The sequence below is a fragment of the Trichomonas vaginalis genome, assembly GCF_026262505.1.
Source record: "Trichomonas vaginalis G3 chromosome Unknown ctg_156, whole genome shotgun sequence".
In the NCBI taxonomy this organism is placed as follows: domain Eukaryota; phylum Parabasalia; order Trichomonadida; family Trichomonadidae; genus Trichomonas; species Trichomonas vaginalis.
In genome coordinates this window covers 215023-233009 of record NW_026529243.1, presented here as the reverse complement: position 1 = coordinate 233009, position 17987 = coordinate 215023, and the positions used below count along the sequence as shown (strand labels likewise).

Genomic DNA, 17987 nt, shown 5'->3' with positions numbered 1-17987 from the left:
ACGAATAACGCGTTTTTAAAAATTAGGGCAAAATTTAATAGGATAATATTGATCATTTTAAATCACCATCATTAAATATTTTTTTCTCACTCTTTTTGTATTTCAAAGTATCGTTAGATTTTCCGGAAAATATTTAATTGGTATTGTTATAAGAATCATAACAAAAAAAGTATTATACTATTGACTTGCTTCAAATTTTCAAAGTATCTCAAATTATATTTTCTCTCTCTATTTTATTTGACTAATAATAAACCGTATTTATGGATTCATTACCAATTTTCAAGAAAAATTCAAAAATTGAATGCAAAACAGGAGTTATCGTTATCGAAAATCCAAATGTTATTTTAAAAACAGAATATAAATTTCTTATAGAATTAGAATCTATTATTTTTAATAAGCCTTTTTCATATCATTTTGGACTTTTAACGATAATTTTCGTATGGCCGAACCACACATCCATCAATTCATGCAAGCTAAATTGAATTCAAATTGAATTTCGGCCACCCATAATTAGAATATTCAATATTTCTGCGAATACAAATATATAGTTGCTACAATGCAATAATCAAATGAATCAGAAACCATATCGAAAATTTCTTAAAACAATCCGAAAAGTGTTAGCAGTTCTGGATTGCTGCCTCTCAAAAAATGAAGAGTATAGCTTCAATTTCCATAACTTTCTCATATCAGCTAAATTCAAGTAGGGTTGTTAGATTCCGACGATAGGTGTTCTGGAAGATTTGCTTGGTGTCATCATAGTGTCTTTAAATCAAAAATTTTATTTTGGAGTTAGTTTTATTGATTTTTCAATAAAAAACATTTCTAAAACAAGAAAATAAAACGATAAAATATTATATATTTTATATAAGGATCTTATATATTTTAAAATAAATATCATTTATTTTTTTCATGGTGTCTGTCAAACCATAATACACTATTCAAAAAATCAATGTGTTTTGCGGTTTCAAAGACACCTTCAAATTGAACGATAGCACAGACACTATTGAATTTTACCCATTGTATTTAGTTTTTACCCTTTTTATTTTTAAGAATTAATGACTGAAACAGCCGTTTTGCTATGACCTCAATCACTTTTATTTATTATTTTAAATATTATTTAATTTTATTATTTTGAATAGGCCAACTTTATATGAGAAGCTCAATTTGAGACCACTTAATACATTGAAATATCATAAATATTGAAATATTAAAAAGTGTATTTCAAAATATTGAAATTATAAAAATTTATAATACTGAAATTGAGACAAATTAATAAAATTCAATGTTTTTTTTGAAAATAACTCTCAAATATTATTTTTTTGTTTATTTATAGATGAATAATAATGATTGCTTTAGTCAATCATAAAAACTAATTTAAGTTAAAATAATGAAAGGATAATTTGATCGTTTTTTAAAATACAATTATTTTTGATGATTTGCAAGAATCTTTGAAAAGAATATAATATAGGTTCTATTATTGTAAAATTTATCCAAATCATGTATTACATAAATTACGATTAAAACGATAAAGAACCAAAAAGTGTGTTTTGTGTTTTGTTGTTGATTGCGTGTTGATGCGGGATCCTGTTATTTCCGAAATCGACAAAAAAATTTGGAAATTTAATTTCCGAAATCGAAATTATATAGAGGTAGGGCAACGATAGGTCAAAAAGGCTTCTCTGATAGATTTCCTTGCCTTTTGGATATGCTATAATATATAGCCTAGCATGATAGGATATGATGTCAAAAGTTAGAACATAACTTAGATCTTGAGAAAAATGAAAAACAAAAATTACATAAAAAAAGAAAAATTTTATCTAATTTGTTTTTTGGACCGAAAAGTAATTTTATTGGAATTTCAATACGACACATAGATTTTATTATTAGTAATAAATATAATGGTTACTATTAACAAGGAACCTAAACTAATGAAAATTTGATTTTAAATATTGTATATGATTATCATAGATTACCAAAATATATTCTATTTATGAGGATATAATATTGATTATTAGTAAATCGTATAAATTTAATAAATATACCATGAATATTGAATGAATTCTTGATTCATAGGGTAAAACGCGCTTTTATATGATTTAGACAGAGAATTTATGAGATGTAAATAACACAATAAAGGTTTATATTGAATATTTTTCTAAAATAAATCGAAATTATAAAAAACAATACATTTATTCATTGAAACTACTTGGACAAATATGAAACAAGCATTCAGGCAATACTTTTGAGACTTCAACGCATCTGATAATTTTATTATAACTTCACCTCTTATGCTTAGAGTGGAGGTATTGAGATCGTATAAGTATAGATGAGCTCACATTCAGATATGGATGTGTGAACTTCTGTTTCACTGCAATTTTGAATCAGAATAAACTCAAAACAAGAATAAAATGATATACTCACTCTCTAAATTGTGTTCGAGATTTAAAGTTGTATGAATAAAACGATTCATCTTTCGAAGCCTCCCATTTAATGAGAGACTTCGAAAGATGAATGTATTCATGTAGATGAAATACTATATATGACCATGTGTGATACTAAAGATATCAAAATGTTCATTTTTAAGTGCAATAGAAGGGTTATTCTCTCGTAAAATCTCAATTTAAGGAAGATTTAGAAAGAACTCCTTTCCTAAGTAGATAGTTGTGTGTTCTGTCTTTTGGTGATCAGGAACTATGAAATTAAGTCGGACAGAAAGAAGTTCTTTCAAAACAGACTCCAAATGAGTTGTTCGAAAAGAACTTCCTTCTGTATATGGATAATTGTTAGTTACCGCATGAAGTATGTGATTTGTGATGATTGAGTTCTCGATAAATCTAAAATCGGATTAAGATTAATTGAAAACTCAAGTAATTCTTTGAAATCGTTGCGGCACTATAATAACCAAGAATGAGAATATTATGTTGAATGATGAGACGTGTCCCTATCGTAAACGAATGTCATAATGTAAACCTCTCAATTTTATTGTCGTGGGAAGTATCTCAATTCCTTCAAAAAAATTGAAAAACTATTTAATTTTAAAAATATAATACTTTTAATTAGTTAATTAATTGGAGATATTTTTAAAAAAATCACTTTTGATAATACTTTTGAGAACTTTAATTAAAAAAATATATTCAAAAATATCCAGGATATCAAGAGGGAATTGTTCCTTATGAGGTATATAGTTATGATGTATACCTCATAAGGAACAATTCCCTCCTTAAAACGAGAAAACTTGTTCGAAATTGTTTATCATTTCGAACAAGTTTTCTCGTTTTTAATAAGAAACTAAAGGCTATGAGGCACTGATTATATATTAGTGCCTCACAGCCTTTAGTGTCTAATAGATAGCTGGGAAAGTTTCTCCAAATGATAAGTTATTCAGAGAAAGTTTCCCAGCTATCAAGAGGGAATTGTTCCTTATGAGGTATATAGTTATGATGTATACCTCATAAGGAACAATTCCCTCCTTAAAATCGTAGACATTTTTATACTTATTAATCAACCATTCAAAATCATATTCCTCTGAAAAGTTATTTTATTAAAAATTTAGAATTTTAATAAATATAGAGTTTGAATTTCATACAATACCTATATATTTTCAATAATGGAATTTGAAAACCATTCTCAAAAGTTCTCAGAAAACCTTTTTTTCATTAATTTTAAGAAATCTGAGTATTAAATTAAGTGATAAATTCGTTTGACACTACTTTAATTTTTAAATTCAAAAAATTATATGTGCTTCTTAAAATGACTCAAAAAAATTTTATTATAAAATAATATATAATATTAAAAATCCCACAACATTTTTTTACTTTACATAATCGTACTTCCTCGACGATTAATTTCCACTCAATTTCTATCGTTGACCGAACTTAGCATGCAACAATTTGACGTCAATTGGATGTCTCAATGGAAGTTTGTTTATAGCATCTTGAAGTTCTTGCAACCTCATTGGAAGTTCTTCTGGTTCAGGTTGGTATCCGAACATACCAACCCTTGTGGAACTGTGTACTTCTTTTGTACTAGAACTTTGTCTGGAACAACTTTTGGTCTTGCTAACAATGAAAGGTTTGTTTCGTCTTTTGGTACAAAAGTTTCTGTCAGCTTGTCATCTGGAATTGGTTCCAACAAACCTTTCTCGAAAAGAATGTTTACAGCTCTGACAATGTTGCACTTACTTTTACCAAAGAATGGGTTTGTAAGACTTTCGTTCAACATGAAGTGGTTGTGGACAATTACAATCTTCAACCATGGTAAGTCTTTGTCAACAACATAGTCGTCATGTGAAGAACCTTTAGCTGTAGGTATGTTGACTCGGATATTGACATTTGCCAACGGTGCAATTTTTGCCAATTGACCTCTGAGAATGTACCTTGTCTTCACACATGACTCAAGATACTTCATCTTCTCATCTGTAACAAGACTAGAGTTCCTGAGACATGTAAGAATACAAGGTTCATTGACAATTGTTTCAATTGAATTGTAAATTCCATACCTTGTCAAGTCAATGTCAGACTTATTTATGAACGGGAAGTATCCAGCATGTTGTCTGACTGCTTGAGGGTTAGGTTGGTACCATTCGAACTTGACACTTGCAATTCCTTCAATTGCATTCAAAATGTCTGAGTCGGAGTCAACCATTTGTTCTCTCTTTGTAGTCTTGAAAGCGTCAAGAAGTTTTGCGGCTGTTTGTTCATTGCCATGTGCATAGTAAATGTGACCATCCAAATCTGTTATGGTCAATCTGAGATTGTGTCCTTTCTTATTTCCGTCTTGAATTGCAGCAAGTACTCCCATGAAGCCTTCTTTGTTCTTTCCTTCGTCAAAGTTTACTGTAAAGGTTCGACCAGATGTAATTTGACTTCTAACTTCACGATACTTTTCATATGCATATCTTGTTCTTTCCATGGGAGCATGTGCGTCTTCACCTTTTCCTTTTTTCCTTCTCAAAGGATGCAATTGTTCGTCATGTTTCCAGTAGAATCTGGCAAAGCCGTCGTGTCCTTCAACTTGAGGTTCACTAACATCGAAAGGCATGTCCATAAGACGTTCTTCTTCTAACCTCTCTAGTCTGTTTGGATAATTGGCACGTGCTGTTTCCAAATCCATTTCGTAGCGAAGACCAGACAATTTGTCATAGACTTTTATGGGTCTTCCCTTCCTATATTTAAAATTCTTCGAAACTCTCCAACCATATCTTTGTAACTCTGCTTTTATTCTAGCAGACTTTCTATCCATTCTATATGGGGCATTTTTATAAAAATAAAAAAATATGTTTTTTTTCTTTACTTTACATAACCGCCTGCTGCCATAAGTCTTTGACGCCAACCCATACCAGCTAATGAAGGTTGACTTGGTTTAGTTTGGAAACTAAACTTTGGTTTTGGTTTATCTTCAGTTTTTGGTTTTTCTTCTTCTATCGGTTTTTCGTCACTTTTCGGTTCCTCTGACTTTACTTCACTTGCAGGAACAGTTGTGTCGTCAACATCTTCATAAATATCATATGCCATTTGTTTTTGTTTTCCTTTCGACTTTTTGTGTTTGTTGTAAAGTTTAGAATATTTCGACTCTAAGTCAATGAGATGTTCTATAATGAACTGTTGGTCAGTGAAGTAAACTTTTCCATCTGTTGTCTCGAAAGCTCCTTCAGACTTCAATATTTTATTTGTGAGAGTCTGTTTCTTTTTTGAGATACTAGCCGTTCCATTTCTATGAAAAGTGACTTTATAGTTAGGGTTTGTATTTCCAGACCTGGCACTTTCTATTATTGAATTTTTCTCTTCATCTGTAAGTTCTTTGACAGGTTTTGACAATGGTTCTGAACTTTTTGTTTGTGGTGTCAAATCTACCGTTTCAACTTCTTCGGTCATTTCATCTCAGTAAAAAATTTTAGTTTGGTTTGTTTTCAACTGGTTGTTTAGGTTTTTTAAGTCGGTCTAAAACTTCCTGAGGTATAGGAAGAACTTTACAAACACGTGGTGTAAATGCTGGAAGCCGACAAATCCATCTTGAACTCATTTGTCTCAATGCTGCATTGTTCATTTCATCTCAATAAAAAACTTTACATTCCCCACGTTTGAGGCGGTTGAGGTTGGTTATTGTTTACCCATTGTTGTGCATGGTTATATCCTCTGTTAAAGAATCTTTCACCTTGGTCCATATAGTGTCCTGCTTGGTTATAGTAGTCATTTGCTTTGTTATAATAGTTTCCTGCTTGTCTTCCTACATTGTCCATCCATCCTTGAACTTTTCCTCTTGTTTCAGGATTTGGAATAAGATTTGCTGCATCTCGTGCTACATCCCAACCTTTCTGTACAGTTTGTATAATAGGTTGTGCTTTCTCTTTAAGTATACCTAATGTACTCAAAATCTTCCTTCCAACTCCAAATACACCTCTGGCTATTGTTCCACTGCGGGCAAAAATCTGGATGCAACTCCTGCTAATGCGCCAAATAAACCCATTTCTTATAGGGTAAAAAATGACGAATCGAACAAGGACCCCTATGTTTCTAAAGCGACAAAGAAAGCACTCATGATAAAAATCTTTAGTTCAACACCAAATGCTTGGTTTATGGATATCTTGGAAAACATTCCGAGAGTTAGAACAGATGGACCTCCATACTGGTTAATATTTGTTGGTCAAAACACAAGATACTGTGAAGCCATACCATTATGGTCCAAAAATATTTTAGATGTGAAAACTGCTTTGACAATATTCGTTGACAAATACCATCCAACAAAACTGACATCTGACTGTGAAAGTTCTTTCAAATCAGATGATGTAAAAAACTATCTGCGTTCAAAAAATGTAAACCAATATTTCATTGTCGACCAAAACCATTCTGCTCTTGGTGTCATTGACGGTTGTATAAAAATGTTAAGAGACTTAAACCAACCACAAGGTGGTGAAGCAAATGAAATGTCATATGACGACAAATATAGACACTTCTCCATGGCAAAGATGAGACAAGTTTTAAATATTTACAATAACCGTAAACAAAAAGGTTTGGGAAACCACTCCCCCGAAGAAATGAAAAACAACCCTGACTTAGAGAAAGACTATATATTTAATAATTTAGTCAAAAGAGATAAACAAGAAAGAATGCCGGGCTTCAAACTTCAGAAAGGTGACAAAGTAAAAATAGAAATACCTAAACGCGACCCATATGAAAATACTATTGACTATGACAACAATGGGAACCCGACAGGTACTCACATTCGTGTTCGTAAAAATAGAAGAAAGTATACAAGAGAATATTATGAAGTTTTAGGCACACATGGCAAAATGTACACATGCAAGCAGAAGATAAAACTACTATTGTCAGACCTCGTTTCAAACTTGTCAAAGTTCAAGGTGGTATACTTTCAAAGACAGTTCCTAACAAATATAAGACAACTCCTGACGAATATGCTAAAGAAGTTGAAAATGACGACTAAGCAATTCTATACCATGCGTAAACTGTCATGTAAGGTGGCATGTATTCTTTACTTTGTCCCGTTGTTTGCGTATATCCTGAAACGAAATGTGTATGGTTTCCTTCTCCCTGAGTTCACTCCAGTAACAATTTATAGCAAACTTAACGTGTCTTTAACATCATATCCTTTACCTTTTGTCATTGCTGACCAATCCCAATATTATGCTTATGCCAACCTGCTTGAGATGTACTTAAATCTATGTAGTGACTGTGTGCAGGTAAATTTTCACCTGAAATCGTTTTACTTCCACCTGTTTCCTTTGAAGAGTTTGCACAATACAAAAACCTGTCGACTATTTGTTCCCATGCACCAACACCAAACATTACTTGAGGACCTCTTGCATCCATAGATGTATAAATAGAACCTACTGGGTTCATTAAATCAAACATATGAGATATTATAGGATTGTCTCTTTTGAACTTAAAATATAGTGCAACTATTTCAGGTTTCTTCTGGTTTGTGTCAGAATATTTTTTATAATATAATCTTATGTTTTCAGGGTAGGTAAAGTCTTGACTATAATATTTATTTCTGTCATCTGTATAATAATATACTATTCTCGTTTTTTCTATTGCATTATATCTTTTATATCTATAATAATCTAAATATAATGTTAGCTTTTGTTCATCTACATGTGGTGTTCTGTCGTCATCTCCATAGTCATAATAATATGGTGCTGGAGCTGGGTCAGGCAATGTCATATCTGCCATTTCATAAACTCTTAAATATTTCTTTTGTTCGTCTCCATATAAGTTTAAGTAGCAGTTGTTGTCTAATGGAACTTTAACTTGTGTACCATCATTCTTTTTATAGCTTACATACATTTCATTGTTATTTTTCGGAATGAGTTTATGCCGTGTACCATTTTTTAAGGACTGTACCAACTGCCATCTAAAATATTTATTTTCTTCATTGACAGAAAAGTCACCAACAATAGTTTCAATATTTTTTGTTGTTCCTATCAAACTTTGGTATATTTCATTGACATATGTTTTATCTGCTTTCTTTTCAAGGCTAACGTTTAAGTCTGTTATTTCAGATATAGAATGTGTATGTCCAACGTCACTTTTACTGTTTAAGGTTTCTTGTAAGTTTGTAATATTTGCAATGGTATGTGTATGTCCAACGTCACTTTTCCTGTTTAAGGTTTCTTGTAAGTTTGTAATATCAGATATAGAATGTGTATGAGTCTTATCTGCTTTTGTCTCTAATGTTTCCTTAAGACTTGGTATTTGGTTAATATAATGTATATGAGTCTTTTTAGAATATTTGTTTTCAGCTCTTGTCACTTCACTTGACATTTTATTGTCAACATATGTTTTGTCTGCTAGTTCAGGATGAGTATGTTCTTTTGTTGCATAAGCATTGTTAGCTCTTTCTTCTTCTTTTGCTATTGCATCGTCTACATATTCTTTGTCAGCTTTGTTGTCAACATCTGCTTTCAAAAGAAGTTCATTTATAAGTTTCTCGTTTAAAGTTCCTTTTGTTAGATTTATACAGACAGTATTGTTCTTATTGTTTTGAAATAGAAACTCATCTATCATTGGGTTTATTGTCAGTTTTAAGTCACCCCCTTTCAATGACTCAGATATCTTAGAATAGTTTGAAAAGTTTGTTGTGTTCTTATTTAGAGCTTGCATAATGAGTTGTCGGTTGTGTTGTATTTCTCTCATAGACGCTGTTTCATTTGACATTTTTATTATAGATAAAATATGCTTCCAATAGAAAAAGAAAATTCTAGAGTTGCTACAACTAAACCATTAGATGAACTTTTTACTAATGTCGGTCAAAAGTTTGAGACAGATACCGTAAAGCATGAAGGCTATCGTTTTGACTACCCATTAAGATGGTTAAGAGACCCATCTGTCACAAAAGCTATTGGCTTTCGTAGAATGAAGTTCATTTCAGAAGCCATACATGGTTTCCCATTTACGGTCGGTTTTGAAGTTCGATACTATAACAAAGAAAAACGTATGTATGAGAAATTTGAACAGGGAAAACTTTTACAAGTGAATTTGCTTATAAACTTAGAAATAACTCTTCAAGCTTTTCAAGAAAAAATAAACGATATCTATATTGAATATGCAAACCAGTATAACATTGACGAAGGAGAATACCATCTCGATATTATTTATGACAGGAAAAATGCAACTGTTAAAATCAATAAAATAGAAGACCTTGGAGAAAACGTTTATATTTCTACAAAATATAACAACTTGGCATGGTATAGATTTATGAGGATGTTAAATCAGCCTGCAGCATATCCAGTACACCCGGACTTTTATGAAGTCGAAAACCCTAATGGAACATATGAAAATATTTTCGACCAAGATGCTATTATTGTTCATGCTTCATTTTCTGGTGCGCAAAACTCTTTCTTATGTCTGATGAATGACTTTTACGAAAAACCTACAAAGTTATATGAACCGCCGAGTGGAAGTATTTCAGACTTTCAAGTATGGTTTACTACAGATGGAAGAAAAAGAATAATTCCATTATACCATGCGTTTTACTTAGAACTTAGTTTCATATACAACTACTATCGAACGGTAAAAATATAATTTTTTAATACGGTTGAGGTGTTGGATTTGGTTGCCAACTAGACTGTGGTGCAGGTTCAGGCTGTTGTATAACAGGAGCTTGTTCTTCTGGTTCAGGGTCTTTAGGTATAATACCAACAACTGACATACTCTTTTACCAATATTTTTGACACCGTTCCATTCCTCTTCCGACAGATTTTATTCCATTCCATATACCTCTTCCAACTCTTCTGAAGAAGTTTCCAATACTACTGAAGAAACCCATTTTACTAGTAGTAAAAATCTAATGTCCGCCTAGTCTCTTACGTTTCCTGTTGAGTTCCATAGCATTCTTTAACTGCAGCTCATACATTCTGTTTCTCCTCTGGTAGAAAACATATTCTGGGTCAACTCCTGTGTTCGCGTCATCTGCATAAAGTTGTTTATATCCCACTTCAGGGTTTGTATAAAACTCTTTCCATCTCATATTTGCATACCATGGTGGCAAACCTAACGCAGCGTCATTTGACATGGCAGTTTGCATTTGTACATCTGTTGGCACTTGACCATAGTTTGCCATTGCAGTTTGTATTCTAACTTCATTTGGAATATTCTCTGGGTTTGGTTGTCCAGGTTGCTGTGCATTCGCTAAGTTCTGTGCGTCCATTTAATATTAGATAAAAATATCTCTTACGAGTACATATGCTGAACATTTGCAGGCATTGGTTCATCTTCATATTCTCTGTACTTTTCTGCCACGTCAAATAAATAAATGACACAATGGAAAAAACCTAAAACAAGTAGTCCTATTTCAAACCACATTTACTTACTAATAAAATTTCTTTATTGTGACACTTTCTCCAGTTTATAGGACCTCTCTCATATTCTATCTTGTCATATATAAACTCATAGTCATGTATGTCCTCTAACCATCTCATAACGGTTTTCAAACCACTTTTATCGGATGTAAAGTAAAAGCATGGATGGTTATGTATAATGTCTAAAGTTTCTAAAGAGTCTCTCAAAGTCCAGTCTACTTAGTATTGAAAATCCCATGTGTTATAGAACGGCGGGTCCACTATAAAGAAAACATTTTCCTTGTCTTTATATTTTTCATACAACTCTGTCCAATGACATCTCACAAACTCTATACCATCAATATATTTTTCTATGTCCTCTTTGAAAACATTTGTATAGTTAAGATATAAAACTTTTGACATAAGTGTTTCAATGTCATGAACTCTTATAGCACCACTATATAATAGTCTAGCAGATATACTATCCCAGTCTATATATTCTGCTTTTTTCAAAACCTCTCTCACAATATTTTTCTTATCTAATGGTATACGTTCCATCTTACCTATAGGTATCTTTTCTTTTAACTCTTTCAATATATTGTTTGTGTCTGGAATATGTTTGAGACGGTCCATATAGTTGTCGAAGTCATTGCATATAATCTTTGAGTCTGGGAATATTGTATGACATAAATGGGATATATAGAAACTTCCACCGAACAAATCTACAAATGTTAGACCATTCGGTAGTTTCTTAAGTTCTCTCAATATAATATCTTTACATCTACTCTTATTTCCAAAGAAGGGTAACGGTGGTTTTGTAAAATTCATTTATATATAATAATAAAAATGTTTTTACCCGAAAAGTGATAGAAAAGTGACAAAACATGAAAACATATATAATTTGTGAAAAGCGACACAAAAAGTGACATTTTAAAAAGTGACACTGTTAATATGATGTAAATAACAACGGTTTTGGTTTTGTCACCGGCTGGTCGGCTGGGGTTCGGTCCTCCTCTTGGGTCTTGGGAAAAATTTCTTATGGGCTAGAGGGCGCAACGCGCCTGGAAGCCCCACTTACCTGACCTAGTTTTCTTTAAAACTCCATGTTTGAATTAATTTCAAAATAACAAGTTATGTTAAGTTATAACAATTAAGACTTTATTTTATACGACAAAAGATTGAATTATGGAACACTCATTTGTTGTGTATTATTCTCAGAAAAACTTTAAGGGTGCACACGAGAGGATCATGTAAACTTCAGAATTTAGAACCTTATTTTTAGGCAATATCTTGGCTACCTATTTAGGCTCGAGTATATAAGAATTTCTGGAAAAGTGACACTCAAAAAAGTGATACTTTCAATAGGGAGTAACACTTAAAAAGTGACAATTTAAAATTCACAATAAATAAAAATAATAAATTTTTTAGTCTATTAAATTATTCTTTTCTTTGAAATCCTCCAAAAATTCTTCGAAATGTTCTAAAATATAACCTGGAGAATTATAACAAAATTCATTAATTTCTAACATATACGTATCTAACAATTCATTTGGAATTTCAAACGATCTTAAATATGTAATTGAATTTTGTATCTTCTCATTTATTTGAGAAAGTTTTTCTTCAGCATTTTCCAATAAAAATCTTAATGGATTCAATTTGGCTTCTTGATTCTGAACAAAATTTAATACTTGGTATAAACGTGATTGAACTTCTCTTTTCAATTTTGTTTTATAATCTGTCAATCGAGGCTCGCGAATTCTAATTGAAGGAATAAAACCTGTTTGAAGTAAATCGTTTTTAATACGATAAAAGTAATTGGGTGCAACTTCTTCTAAAAGATTTTTGACAAAAATATCAATTCTTTGATTTTTAACGCAGCCAAAATCGTGATATTTTATCTTTTTAAATAAAGATTCAGAAACGTTATTCACAACGGTTAATTCATTTGGTCTGGCAGCGGCTATCCACTGTTGTTTATGAATGTCCCACTGACGTGTAAAGTATTGATTAAATTCCAATTGATCTTGAATTTTATCAATAATGTGCTCTTTATACATTTTGCAGCATCTTCTTCTGTGCAATCACGATAATAACATAAAATGTTCATAAATTTTTCGACTTCTGATCTAATCTCTTCATCATTTATCTTTGAGAGATTCTTTTTAAGTGCGCGTATTACATGTAGCGCACACCAAAAGATATTGCACTCCGGAAATGAATTCCTAATCCCGTTGAAAATGTTTAGTGCACAGTCAGACATGATAAATTCAGGTTCTGTGTGAGTTGTTTCAAAATATTTACTTAAGCAAAAAGAAATATTTTCACTATTATCTGGATATATTATAAAATAACACAAAGGGATAGAATGAGTATTAGCAAATTTGGTAGCTAATACATAAAAAGGAAATCCATGAATAATTAATTTAAACGTAGAGTCTAAGTGATAAATTGGTGGTTTTTCATGAATTTGAGAGATCATATCATTATCAGAGTAAATAAAAACCAATTTGTCTGGAAAATCAGTATCTTCACCTTGAATGTCAAAATAAATAAGGTCATCATGTTGATCTTCCCATTGATTAACATAGTTTTGTAAAGATTGAAATTGATTTAAAGATATGTCTGGTAAAGATCTCATAAGATCTTTTTGTTGTAAATAATATTTCAATTGATTGATTGCAGTTTGTTTCATAGTCATGTGAATACAAGTATGATCTTTAGGTATTTCAAGCGTTTTGTTGACTTCTTGTGTTGCATTAAGTGGACTTCCGTGATTCATGAGAAATTTTTTAATCCAAGCACGGTAAGTACCACTTGTAGGTGTATTTTTATGTTGTGGTGGTGGTCCTGAGTGAATATGAGTTAAGTTTGCAGATTTAAAAATGTAATTGTCGAAATTTTTAATAAATTTAAAGCCTGCTGGGCAGCCTTCGTATTCGCATCGGTGGTAGATTAATACTCCTGTTCCAATTGATAGTTTTTGTGGGTCTTTGACAAATCTTATGTTACCATGCAGCTCTGCAGCTATAACAAAACGAGAATATTCTAAATATCCTATGGCTTGATCAACCTCGCATGGAGGATCGGGTGGAGGATGTTGCATTGAGCAGCAAAAAGGAAAAATAAAATTGAAAACTCACATTGAAAAAATAACGGTTTAATAGAAAATATTTTTTTTCTTCTGAAAAAGAATTATCTTTGAGTATCTAAATTGGGATAAAGGATATAGAATAGATAACTAGTACTTAATATATGATACATGTACACGAAATGGAAGAATGTGTACTAAAAGAAAGAGAAATTTTAGCTTAATATTTTACATACGAATCAATTATCTTTGGTTAAAAGGTAGAATTGTTGGCTATGATGTACTGATTCATGATCAGTACATCATAGCCAACAATTCCTTATACAAAATTCAAAAACTTGGGTGCAATCAGTTCTGATTGCACCCAAGTTTTTGAACTTTCTTGAGGGAATGGAAGAGTAAGAGGTATACATTATGAATATATACCTCTTACCCTTCCATTCCCTCTCTGACAGCGGGAAACTTTGTCTGAATGTTAAACTATTCAGACCAAGTTTCCCGCTGTCAGCGAAAGAATTGTTCCATCTGGTGCATAGAGTGTGAATCTATGCACCAAATGGAGCAAGTCCCTCGCGAAATTGCCCAAACTTGCGTCGCATTTCAAAGATTGCGACCCAAATTTTGGCGATTTCTAGTAGAGATGGAGTATTTTGAGTCACTGACCTATATGCAGTGGCTCAAAGGGCTCCATCTCTACTTTGAAGCAAGGAAACTTTCCTCGAAATTTTGATAATTTGAAGAAAGTTTTCAAGCAATTAACAAAGGATTACTCGCTATGAGGTAAAAATTCTAGATTTTCACCTCATAGCGAGAGCTTCCCTTTCATTGCTTGAAAACTTTCCCCAGCTTCAAAATTGGGGAAAGGGCTGTAAAGTCGACTCCGATACCAGCAGGTACCAGAGTATTTAAAAGAGAAGCCCTCGTACGAGTTTCTATGAAGACCTTCTCATTCAAGAAGATCTTAATAGAAAATTGTACGAGGGCATTGGAAACTCGCGTCTGGTACATGTTGGTACCAGAGTGTTTGAGATTTGAAGACTCTGGTACTAACATGTACCAGAATTTATGATGAATTTAAGATAGGGTTGTTAAAAATATCAAAAATTAGCGTTTTGAAGACACCATGGTGTCTTATAATTTTCCCTTCCTTATTGGCGTGTAGAAATAAATGCGCCAATAGATTGAAGAAGAAGAATTATTTTTCTCTTAATGAACTTTAATCCTTTTGATATAAGAATATTAAAAACATTAATATAATTTCGATTTCGGAAATTAAATTTCCAAATTTTTGTCGATTTCGGAAATAACAGGATCCCGCATCCAACACGCAACAACAAAACACAAAACACACTTTTTGGTTCTTTCATCGTTTTAATCGTAATTTATGTAATACATGATTTGGATAAATTTTACAATAATAGAACCTATATTATATTCTTTTCAAAGATTCTTGCAAATCATCAAAAATAATTGTATTTTAAAAAACGATCAAATTATCCTTTCATTATTTTAAACTTAAATTAGTTTTTATGATTGACTAAAGCAATCATATTTATTCATCATTAAATAAACAAAAAAATAATATTTGAGAGTTATTTCAAAAAAAAACACATTGAATTTATTAATTTGTCTCAATTTCAGTATTATAAATTTTTATAATTTCAATATTTTGAAATACACTTTTTAATATTTCAATATTTATGATATTTCAATGTATTAAGTGGTCTCAAATTGAGCTTCTCAAATATAAGTTGGCCTATTCAAATAATAAAATTAAATAATATTTAAAATAATAAATAAAAGTGATTGAGGTCATAGCAAAACGGCTGTTTGGAGGCAGTTAGGAGCTAGCGGTTGAAGCGATAACATTCACAGCCAACATCTACGGTCAAGCGGCAGCATTCAAGGGCAACATCTACAATCAAGCGGCAGCATTCAAGGGCAACATCTACGATCAAGCAGCAGCAAGGAGCTACGGCAGCAACGAACTACGGCAGCAAGGGGCTACGGCAGGTCAAGCGGCATCATTCAAGGCCAACATCTACAATCAAGCTGCAGCAAGGAACTACGGCAGGTCAAGCGGCATCATTCAAAGCCAACATCTACAATCAAGCAGCATCAAGGGGCTACAGTAGGTCAAGCTGCAGCATGGAGCTACAGCATCAAGGAGCTACGGCAGGTCAAGCAGCATCAAGGAGCTACAGCATCAAGGAGCTACGGCAGGTCAATGGCATCAAGGAGCTACGGCAGCAAGAGGCTACGGCAAGTTAAAGATCAGTCAGATCTGGAAATATCTTTTTCAGGATTTCATTTGTCATGAAAAGCTTCAATAGGATTCTACACTTTATTAGATCTTCACGTGCGTTTTGATTAAACCTATTACGCAGGTTCCGCACAATTGAAATCATTCTTTCCACATCAGCTTCGGTTGCAGCAATAGACATGAATTTTAAGGCAATCTCTTTCAATGCCTTGAAATTTGCATCACATGCTACCCAAAACCTTTGATCCAAGCAGGTGAGGTCGGTGTTGTTCCTGATTTCACTCTCATTCATATGTATAAAGTTGGAAAGAGCTTTCTTGTACTCATTAGCTATGCTCTTGGCCGAACTTCTCTTGTAGAACCTCGCTTCTGCTTCTGCACGTCTCGAAAGCATCTCGATCATAAAATCGTTGAAGCTGTACTCTTCCACTTCTTGCATTGACAGAGACGCCCATTCACCAAGGTTCCTGCCTAGTCTCCTCCTTGGTTCATTCTCTTCAACTTCTTCATCCTGAGCAATGTCTTCTGCATCTACTTGGCCATCACCTTCAATTGCTTCGTTCTCAATCTCGGGCTCTTCTATATCTAGATTTCTGTCCAATTGATCCTCTGCCACTTCATCCAAATGATCAGGGGTGTAGCTCCTTGGAGGGATTTCAAGTTCAGCATTGATAGGTATTGGTTCTTGGAAGAAGAGTGAAACGTCTGGCTTGTACTCAGTATGCATGTTCAATTCTGCGCGGATGACTGACCGGCCCCATGGAGTTAGACCAAAGGCAAATTTCATCAAAGCGTAGTTGCCCTGTTTGTCAAAAACTTCATTCATGTTGGCGATTAATGCATCTGCAATGCGCTTTGACGAACTTGATAATTCAGGACGATTTGCAATTCCGGTCAACTGCTCAATCGTCGATTGAAACATTGGATAGATGTAGCAGAAGCAGCCAACGTCACTCTCTGCATAATTCAAGAGTTTCTTGATTGGTAAAAGAATCTCTTCGAAATTTAACAACCATTGTGGAAGTCCATCCTTGAAATCAATTCCCATATCCCTTAAGATCTGAACAGATTCCGGTGGATCATCCATATTGAACAATTCATAAATTTTAGGGTGTTTTTCTTTTATCCACTTCAGAAGATCCCAGAAAAACATCCAGCGATGATCCGGAACATGAATAACCCTCATATTCAATGCCCTTCTCGTGTCCGGCTTCGATAACTCCTTGCTTATCGCTTTGCAATAATTAATTTGCATTGCGAAAGCTGCACAATTGTCTGCCGTATGCTTCACCACTAAGTTGAGGAGATGCGCAACACATCGGATATAAACGGTTTGAAGACCCGGATATAGTGCTCCGCATCTCCTCCAGTGGCACAGCCCTTTAACTTGGGCGGGGCATCCATCGGCAACAATTGCAGAAAGGAAATCCTTTGGGAAGGTAAAACATTCAAAGAAATTATTGTAATCCCTGGCATTCCAACCATCAGCGATCATAGTATCAATGAAGATATGGTTCTTCATTTTTGCTGGATTGCTAGCCATCACAAAAAAGCCATGCCGGCTTCCGTGTGATGCCGCATCAATTGTTATCGAATAGTAGCCCATCTTGTCAAGCTCAACGTGTATTTTTGGAGCTACCAAGTCGGCTAATGTAATGATTCCATCCCTTATCTCGTCTCTTCTATATGGGATCTTGAGTTGAAAATTGATTACTCCCTTGAAGGTGGAGTAGACATGTCGGGCGAAATCTTCTAGTACACCTGAAGCGGCCATATTGATTGACATGTTGGTATCCACAACAAATTTTACAACATAAAGTAATTTTCTATCTTGTTTTATT

General features: G+C 33.1%; 5 protein-coding genes and 6 pseudogenes across 11 annotated transcripts, besides 2 other annotated features; 2 read left to right on the top strand and 9 right to left on the bottom strand.

Annotated features, from left to right (window-relative positions):
• Positions 1-4155: 4155 nt before the first annotated feature.
• Positions 4156-8741: a mobile genetic element.
• Positions 4389-5241, bottom strand: TVAGG3_1082950 (annotated as a pseudogene). Its single transcript has one exon. A coding segment is annotated over exon 1 (853 nt).
• On the bottom strand, positions 5289-5513 carry TVAGG3_1082940 (phage tail repeat-like family; the record flags this gene model as incomplete). Its single annotated transcript, XM_051256734.1, has 1 exon — positions 5289-5513. One exon carries the CDS (start codon positions 5511-5513, stop codon positions 5289-5291), a length of 225 nt encoding a protein of 74 aa, XP_051076092.1.
• TVAGG3_1082930 lies at positions 5578-5873 on the bottom strand (annotated as a pseudogene). Its single transcript has one exon. A coding segment is annotated over exon 1 (296 nt).
• On the bottom strand, positions 5893-6045 carry TVAGG3_1082920 (uncharacterized protein; the record flags this gene model as incomplete). Its single annotated transcript, XM_051256733.1, has 1 exon — positions 5893-6045. The coding sequence occupies one exon, from the start codon at positions 6043-6045 to the stop codon at positions 5893-5895; it is 153 nt and encodes a 50-aa protein (XP_051076091.1).
• On the top strand, positions 6575-7211 carry TVAGG3_1082910 (annotated as a pseudogene). The gene has a single exon. A coding segment is annotated over exon 1 (637 nt).
• Positions 7724-8303, bottom strand: TVAGG3_1082900 (annotated as a pseudogene). The gene has a single exon. A coding segment is annotated over exon 1 (580 nt).
• A 450-nt stretch (positions 8742-9191) lies between the features above and the next one.
• TVAGG3_1082880 lies at positions 9192-9746 on the top strand (annotated as a pseudogene). The gene has a single exon. A coding segment is annotated over exon 1 (555 nt).
• A 556-nt stretch (positions 9747-10302) lies between these two features.
• Positions 10303-10665, bottom strand: TVAGG3_1082870 (uncharacterized protein; the record flags this gene model as incomplete). The annotated part of the gene is made up of 1 exon (XM_051256732.1): positions 10303-10665. The coding sequence occupies one exon, from the start codon at positions 10663-10665 to the stop codon at positions 10303-10305; it is 363 nt and encodes a 120-aa protein (XP_051076090.1).
• A 1440-nt stretch (positions 10666-12105) lies between these two features.
• Positions 12106-14964: a mobile genetic element.
• On the bottom strand, positions 12220-12852 carry TVAGG3_1082860 (zinc ion binding protein family; the record flags this gene model as incomplete). Its single annotated transcript, XM_001279232.2, has 1 exon — positions 12220-12852. The coding sequence occupies one exon, from the start codon at positions 12850-12852 to the stop codon at positions 12220-12222; it is 633 nt and encodes a 210-aa protein (XP_001279233.2).
• On the bottom strand, positions 12860-13898 carry TVAGG3_1082850 (annotated as a pseudogene). Its single transcript has one exon. A coding segment is annotated over exon 1 (1039 nt).
• Positions 14965-16150: 1186 nt separating the features above from the next.
• Positions 16151-17689, bottom strand: TVAGG3_1082830 (ribonuclease H-like family; the record flags this gene model as incomplete). The annotated part of the gene is made up of 1 exon (XM_001292819.2): positions 16151-17689. One exon carries the CDS (start codon positions 17687-17689, stop codon positions 16151-16153), a length of 1539 nt encoding a protein of 512 aa, XP_001292820.2.
• Positions 17690-17987: the final 298 nt, after the last annotated feature.